This window comes from Kryptolebias marmoratus, linkage group LG2 (assembly GCF_001649575.2).
Source record: "Kryptolebias marmoratus isolate JLee-2015 linkage group LG2, ASM164957v2, whole genome shotgun sequence".
Classification (NCBI taxonomy): Eukaryota; Metazoa; Chordata; class Actinopteri; order Cyprinodontiformes; family Rivulidae; genus Kryptolebias; species Kryptolebias marmoratus.
The window spans coordinates 2,964,985-2,973,178 of record NC_051431.1 but is presented as its reverse complement, the minus strand read 5'-3'; the positions used below and the strand labels follow the sequence as shown (position 1 = coordinate 2,973,178).

The window sequence follows — 8,194 nt, the reverse complement described above, 5'->3', positions numbered from 1 at the left end:
TAGCTAACTGTGTCAGTGTTCACTGTAGCTAACTGTGTCAGTGTTCACTGTAGCTAACTGTGTCAGTGTTCACTGTAGCTAACTGTGTCAGTGTTCACTGTAGCTAACTGTAACAGGGATGATAAATAACTTCATTGATTTGACACAGAACTAAATACTAATTTAAAACCCTTTTTTTGCAGTAAATACTGTGTCTAAATGTCAAAGCCTTGGTGTGTCAGGTTGATGAAAATATAAAATCCTTGGATGATTTAAAGCTCAGAGTGTTTCTGCTCTGGGAGAACCCGCTGGTTTCTTTCTGCTCAGGACTTTTTAAAGGAGATGAGTTAAAGTCGCCCTGTGTCACGTTGCAGACAGAGTTTGGGTTTGTTTGGAAACAGGTTTCTGCTAAAACTTACAGCAGCCTTTGAAATTTGAGATGTCCTCTGTCTCCTTCAGTGTATGTGTCGAGATGAATACAGTACATTTGTAGAAGAAGTGTGTGTGTGTGAAAAACACACACTCTCTCTTCCTTGTAAACAGTAACTGTGTGTAGAAAAGCTGTAATGTCAGCCCCTCCCTTCATGGCTGTGTGACATTCCTCGTGTGTTTGTTGTCCGGAGTTAAAACACACAAACAGTTGTTTGTTCATAGATGGTTGTAAGGTTCTCTGCTGCTCTCCATTCCCGGTGTGTATTTTTACCGTATGTCCCACTTCCTCATGTGACTCACCTAGTGACATCACACCCTGATGTCACCGTTTACAGGAGACAGGATTGGTGGAAAGCCGAGGCAGCCTCACGTGTCAGTCTCCCTGCTCGACTTAAAATCCCAGAGAAGATTCAGCTTCACACAGAAGGATTTGGTTTGGATTTTTTGTAATAGTTTTGGATCATTTTTGAACTTTAATCTTGTTTGTCTGCTGAGGTAAGATCTGCCAGCTGAACTGTTGCATAAAATAAGACTTAAAAGTGATGCTTTTTAATGTGAATCTGTTAGAAGAATCCTTTCTTTTGCTGAGGAAGATCATTAAAAGTGTTCTGTATCATTTATGCTTTATAAATTTTTATTTAAATCTTGACTTCTTCAAAAAGCAGAACAAATCTTATTAATTATGCTGTCAGGAGAAGAGAGTTGTTTAAAACTGAATTACTGTTTTTAATGCTGAGTGCTTCTTTTCTCATTTTGTGAAATTTCCTATTTGCTGTTAAGTTTCTTGCATCTTTAAACTCTTCTTGCCAGACTGCAGAGAAGGTTAACAGAGAAACAGCTGATCCGTACCACAGAGGATTTCTGTCAGTTTATCATCTGTAATCTTTTTTTGTCTTTTGCTTTGGGCAAACTCTTTCTGACAGCTCTGTGAGCCTGATTTTCCACATTGGGATCATGTTGTCATTACGAGGCCTTTCAGCTTGTTAAACTGGCTTTGAAACATTTCATCCTAAGATATTCAGACTCACTCACCTTAATGAAACATGCTGCAATAATGTTTGTTAGTATTTCAGTTTGAAAATCTGTTGAAATGTGTTTATTTACTCACCATAGATGAATCTGAAAACAGTTTCAGAAAAGAAAAACATCCTACTCGTTGCGTAATAAGGCGAACTATATGTGCAGGGTTACATCTTGTTTTTCTTTTGAATTATATTTAATTTGTTTCGAAGTATTCCTTGGGGAAACAAATGCAGTGAGATAAAAACTGTTTGTTGTATTGAAAAAGTAAATAACTTTCACAGGTTCTCCATGTTGGCCACAGAAACCTTCAAACTACTTTAAGTATTTTGACCTTTTCAAGCAAACCATTATAGAGTTTATGGATTGGACTTTCTTTTTTGTGTTTATTTTTAGTTGACCCATATGTGTTTTTCTGTAAGCGATGTCAGAGCAGATCTCTAGAAATCAGGGCAGCTGATGGCCAAAATACAACCCAAGTTTTTATTTTACAAAATATAACAATAATTGCTTAACATAAAAACAACCCTTCTAACAACCCTTAGAAGAACTTGTACACTTAAAAAAAATAAAAGAGCATTCTTGCTTAAAAAAACTGAATTGTAGTCTACAGTAAGCTGGTTGTTTCATTTTCCTAATTAATTACGCAGAGGTGTGGTTGATATTGCACGATTAAACTGGTCGGCCATTAAATTAGTCTGTCTGTGGTATCTACCTGAAATCAATTTATGTTTTAAGGTTTGCACAAAAAAACACATTAAGTAGAAGGATTCGTAGCCTGAAAAGGTTAGAAGAGGCCTTTGGTTTCTGCTCTTTTCTTGTTTAAGCCTCTGGCAAATGACTCTGATCTTGTGGGAGTGCAGTAACCGCTGGAGTCCCACTTCAGGAAACGTTTTGATGTGAGCTACCAGGAAATATTGGTGTCACAAACTGTTTGTTAGCACGAGAGGACAGGAGGACGAGCGGCGGGTTTCCATGAGCACGGATCCGCTCCCGCCGCTCTCATGATGAGAAGATCTCTTCTCATTACTGGAACGTTTGGTCTTTCCATGTCTGTTTTTAGCTCCTAATAGAATTTTCTATTTTGGTCAAAGTGAATAATTTAGTTGTTGATTTATGTAACGAGTCAGGAGCTGCTTCTGTGTGTGGGCTACGGCAGAAACACACACACACAGAGCTGGTAATACCAATAAAGTTATTCTAGAGAAGTCTGTATTGGTGTTTTTAGTGTGTTGGTTTATTTGTGCAGCTCTGACCTACATACATCCTCCTGGTGGGTCTCTGTGTTCAGCGAAGCGTTTCACGGATCAGGTTAGCCTGCAGTTTGTGTCTTTGAATGTGTGTGTGTTTGTGCGAGGGCGTTGCGTGGCACAACCGGTCATTATAATGTCTTTTTCTGCCTCTCAGCTGTGTGTGCACACTGCAGGTTCTAGCTGCACTTCAAAGTGTGTGTGTGTGTGTGTGTGTGTGAGTGTGTGTGTGTTATCTTTTGACCAAGACGCCTTTAGCTCTGACTCAGTAAACACATGCAGACGAAATGATTGAGTCAGCTCAGTGTTTGTAGATCAAACGGACTCTGTGAGCAAATGGAAACTTTCTGCTCCTTCATTTTCTTCATTTTAGATAATTTTCGCATTTTGATGTAGCAATAAAAGAAACAAAGATGCTGAAAATGCACCCCCTCCCTTTGTAATAATAAAACAAAGTAATCTGTGTTTATCTACAACCAGAAGGTTCTGTTTACAGAAGTCAGACCAAAAACTAAAACAGAAACTAAGCATCATAGCTCACTATTACCAGTCGAACTGAACGTTTTGATAAACGACACTGAAAATAGCACAAAGCATGCAGGATGCTGAAAATACAAAAAGGTTTAACAGAAGTTTAATTGACAACACAGCACAGTAGTATACAAAATGTGTATAATCCAGTTTTCATATATAAATGCATTTCTGCATTAAAAAAAGAAAAGGTTAATAAAAGAAATAACTTATTATTTGTGATAATTTCAGCTGTTATTTTGTTTTCAGTACAAAAAAAATATTTAAAGAAACTATTATGTGTTTGTAAAGCACGTAAAAATATACAAAAGTATAAAATCAGCAGGTCTTGTATCATATTGAACTTTTAAATTGCTCATCTCTGATTGGTTAATTGCTCAGCCATTTACCGCGCCTCCTCTCTGATTGGTTTGTTTTTTCCAGAAGCGGCCGGCTGCAGCATATCTGAAGATGTCTGATAATGGGGAGGTTGAGGACAAGCCCCCAGCTCCGCCCATGAGAAACACCAGCACCCTGATTGGTTCCAGCAACAAGGACCCCGCCCCCCTCAACCATGGCTCCAAGCCCCTCCCACCAAACCCGGAAGACAAGAAGAAGAAGGACCGCTCGATTCGGTTCATCCTGACAGGAGGCGGCGATAAGAGTGAGTTCTGCTGCGAAGTTCAACCCGTTCCTGAGCGGAGCGAGCGTCTTATCTGGTCCTATCAGGAACTGTTCTTATGAAGCCCGAAGTTTGGGTTGAAAGTGTTTAAACGAATCATACGGACTTGTTTACTTTGTTTTGAACTTCATACTTCGCTTCCAAAAAGAATGTCCTGTTTATCCGACATAACCGAGGAGGACAAATATTACAGGCACAAATATCTGAATTACTGCAACTTCTTTTTAAACATAATATTCTTCCATAATAACTCAGGTCCTTTGTGGGATTTTTATTTCAATTATACAATATTTATGTAATGATTGAAGTTGGTTTTGTTATTTAAATAATTTAATTGTTGACTAAATGTGGTGTTAAAGGTTTACATCTAACACAGACTTAACAAAGTCTTAAAAATCAGTTAAACCTCTTTAATTAAGACGGGCAGCGCTAACGATCCTAATCTTTAACAGTCTTCTGTTCCACAGCTGGTGCTGATTATCAGAGCGTTAATGTTTATTTAAGCTGACATGCAGGCTGACCTTTGACCCCAACAGGTGCTGCTCCTGTGGGACAGGCGGCGCACTGAAAATCACCTTACCCAAACCACAAGCGCAGCTTTCTTTTTCTTCCTTCAGAAAAAATCTCCTGAAACTTTCCTCAACAGGACGATCGAGCCAAACCTTTCCTCGTTGTTCAAATGATTACAGTAAACCCTTCGGTGAAAATGCCATTGTTAGCGAGGCTTAGACAACATGGAGGCTTGAGGTTTAAGGAAGTGAAGGTGGTGTGACTGGTCTGCAAACATTCCTAGAAGTAAAATACCTCCCTGATTGTCAGGATGTTGGTTTTTGCAGCACAGCACCGAGCAGTGGTTTTATTGTTGTGGCTGAGTATTAAGTAATATTTTACAGCAACAAAAACAAGCAGACATGTCAGCCCTTAAAGGTGCTCGTTGCAAGCTATTAAATCCAACATAAAACTATATGAACTGTATGAAACTGTGTAGTTTGAAAGAGTTTACTCCAGGAGTTTTACAGATATGTTAATGAGCAATTGGACGAGAAGAAGAAGAAATTTAGGTGGAAATAAAAGCTTGAATCTGCTGCCAAACGTGAAAGAAAAGACAAAGAACGACTCTCAAGTTCTATCCGCAAACCTAACTCAACAAATCTGAGCGCGAATCGTCGTCATCCCATCATCGCCAGTGTTGGCATATTTTCAGTCACTTCGGCCGTTTCTCTTTGTAAACAAACTCGTGTGGTTGTTGGCAGCCGTTCACAAATTTTGCTTAGATTTTAAATTGAAAAACACAAATAATCATTGATATAAAAAAAGAAATGGTGCACAATTTCTTTATTTTCTGAGTACCTCAAACATGAAGGGAAAGCTGTTTTTCATGAAGATATTATTTCCCTGAGGAGTGTTTCCAACATTTGTTGTTTCTTTTCTCTTTTTCTTTAATTCGATTTTTTAAATTTATCTCTCACTTTTTTTTAGGATTTCTTTCTATATTTGTTTTATCTCTTTTGTCTTATTTGAACTTTATTTTCTGTCTGTCTGAATTTTTATTTTCTTTGAACTGTTTCTTTTTGGCTTAATGACAATTTTTAGATTTTTTTTATTGACTTTAGCATTAATAGCTCTACAAAGATCATATGTTAGGATTTTCTGCCACAGGCTTAATATTGCTCTGCAGCTTTTGAGCACCAATTTATGACTCATAAATAAACATTTATTTAAAAAAAACAAAAAGCCATTGAATCATGTTGTTCTTCTGGTTCTGTGCGTGGGTTTGGGATCAATTCATGTTTTTTCTTTGTTCTTTTTTTATTCAGCTTACAAGAAGAAAGAACGTCCAGAGATTTCTCTGCCGTCCGACTTTGAGCACACCATCCATGTCGGCTTCGACGCCGTCACCGGGGAGTTTACTGTAAGTGTGTGTGACATTTAGCTGCTTCTTTTGTGTGTGTTAAAATTCCCAACTGAAACAACCACAGTGTGTGTGTCTGTGGTGTGTATTTGGTAAGCAATTAAAGACTTATGTAAACACACCAGATAATAAAGGACCCATGCTCACTGTTGCGTCATGTGTGTAGATAGATGTTTGTGAGTTTGACACACACATATAACTGGCAAAATAAAGCTTTTTAAATAATCAAATTAGACAAAGACGCCTTGTTTAGCTGACTCACTTGATCCGCCTGACCAAGCTCTTTTAGCTGGGAGTTCAACTTCATGTGTTTGTTTCTCGTTTCCTTGTCTGTAATCTGGGTCACAGTTAAAGGGGAAATGAAAAGTGTTTTGAAGCTAACATAAATCAAAAGAAAGTTGTAAAAGTCATAAAAGATTTAAAAAATTATTAGGGTTTCTTCAGCTTTTTCCATGATCACTGAAGTGTGACGTATCAAGAGCCAAACAGGAACTCCAGAAAGGCAGGAAACAGTGAATACAGATAGTGTGAGGGTGAAATAGTTGCTCTTAATTGTGTAAACAGACTCAAACCTCCAGCAGCTGAGTCGTTCTTCAGCTCCTGAAGGACCAGAAGATTTGATGGATGTAGTTCGTTTAGCTGCTGGTGGAAATTACAACCCAGAGTCTGGAGACTGACTGCAGTTAACGTTCTGAAGAGGAGAACCTGAGATACAAACCTTTAACAGAAGAACCACCGCCTGGCGGACCGGCGCCGGCCGCCTCCCGCTGTCTGAAGGTGAAACTCCTCGCAGACTGTGTGACATCATCATGAAGCTCAGGGGTTCCTCTGGTGAAATGTGGGGTTCCAGTTCCCGACAGCATTACTCCAATCCAGAACAACAAACAAACTCTACAAACAAGTCGTTATTGTTTGAAATCAGAGAAATGGACTAATGGAGGGTTTATGATGGTGTTTAACTGAAACAAAAACATAAAAACTCTTATTTTGATATTTTATTTTATTTCCCCTTTAGATTCTGCAGACATCTACATGCAAAAAACATTTGTCAGATTTACTTGAATCTACACAACCAAACTATAAAAACAATATGGATTAAAAATGTTGGATGGTTGAATAATGGATGTATGGATGTATGAATGGATGGAGCAGATAATGAAGGTGTGTGTGTGTGTGTGTGTGTGTGTGTGTGTGTGTGTTGATGGACTGACCCAGACCAGGAAACGAGGATGTGACCTATTTCTGTGAAGAACAAATGTGAAAACACAGCCTTGTTAGGACTCTTTCTGATGAAGGGTGTTTGCTCTGATCTGCTGTATAAAAGTTATTTTATTTTACAAACATTTGTTGCATATAGAGGCAAATCAACCAGGTAATAACTATGTGTGTGTGTGTGTGTGAGAACAGGGCATGCCGGAGCAGTGGGCCCGGCTCCTACAGACATCCAACATCACCAAACTGGAGCAGAAAAAGAACCCTCAGGCTGTCCTCGATGTTTTAAAGTTCTACGACTCGAAGGAAACGGCCAACAGCCAGAAATACATGAGCTTCACAGGCATGTATACACACACACACACACACTAAGCCAACATCAGCTCATGACACAGATTTATATTCATGATGTGAAATTTAAAAGGACCTTTTTCTGTGCTTTAAAGCAAATATCTGGGTCTCTGAAGTCAACTCAAAAACTCTGAAAAAAAGAAATCCTAGTTATTTTTTTAGCTCCTCAAACTAAAATGTTTTAAAACATTTTAGTTTTTGACTCAGTTACAAGTCAGTAAGAAAAATTACATTTCCAGCTCAGTGTAGAAGAAATTCAGCCATGATTTTTAGCTCCCCCAAGGTTTAACTTCTATTTATGCCTTTTTGTACATCACAAAACGATTTGATGAAGCTTTTTTGCTTCTGTATTAAATGCAAAGTTTCATCTGAAAGTTTTTTGATCTAAATAAGATAAAACACTCAGTGTTTATTTTCTCTAGTGTTTTAAATCCCAGCTAAAAATTTGATTTATTTTTTTCCCTCACCAGGAGGTTTTGAGTTTAGATTTTCTGTTCGTCATTTAACGCAACTTTAACACAAGACATCATGAATAAAAACTTATCCTTTAAAATTATTTCATATAAGCAGCTCTGAAGTTTTGGATCTGGAGGAGTGGAGCCACAGTGAAGTCCAGATTCTGGACCTGAAACATAAAATGGGACCAGTCTGTTAACCCCTGTATGTATCTGTGGGGTTTTCATCATCTGGTCCAGTTCCACATGTGATAAATATTAAACCTAAAGACAGATTATTACCACTGCCTTTAAATATAAGTACATAAGGATCGAAGTGTTTCTAAGGAGTTTGCTGAGCTCAGATTAGCTGTGTGGGCTGTTCGTTTCTGTTCATCTCTTCCAACTCGTA

The 8,194-nt window shown here is 38.2% G+C and overlaps 1 protein-coding gene across 3 annotated transcripts in view; it reads left to right on the top strand.

Moving 5' to 3' along the window:
* The window catches only part of pak1 (p21 protein (Cdc42/Rac)-activated kinase 1), a 48,942-nt gene that overhangs the window by 31,450 nt on the left and 9,298 nt on the right, over window positions 1–8,194 (top strand). For 2 of the 3 annotated variants that reach the window (XM_037974543.1, XM_017437991.3), the window contains exons 3-5: window positions 3,636–3,855; window positions 5,691–5,785; window positions 7,193–7,340. In XM_037974543.1, coding sequence (XP_037830471.1) covers window positions 3,663–3,855; window positions 5,691–5,785; window positions 7,193–7,340 — 436 coding nt within the window. In that variant the 5' untranslated portion in view covers window positions 3,636–3,662. Of the gene's footprint in view, window positions 1–778; window positions 907–3,635; window positions 3,856–5,690; window positions 5,786–7,192; window positions 7,341–8,194 lie in introns of those variants that run through there. The other variant, XM_017437992.3, reaches the window with a different exon arrangement.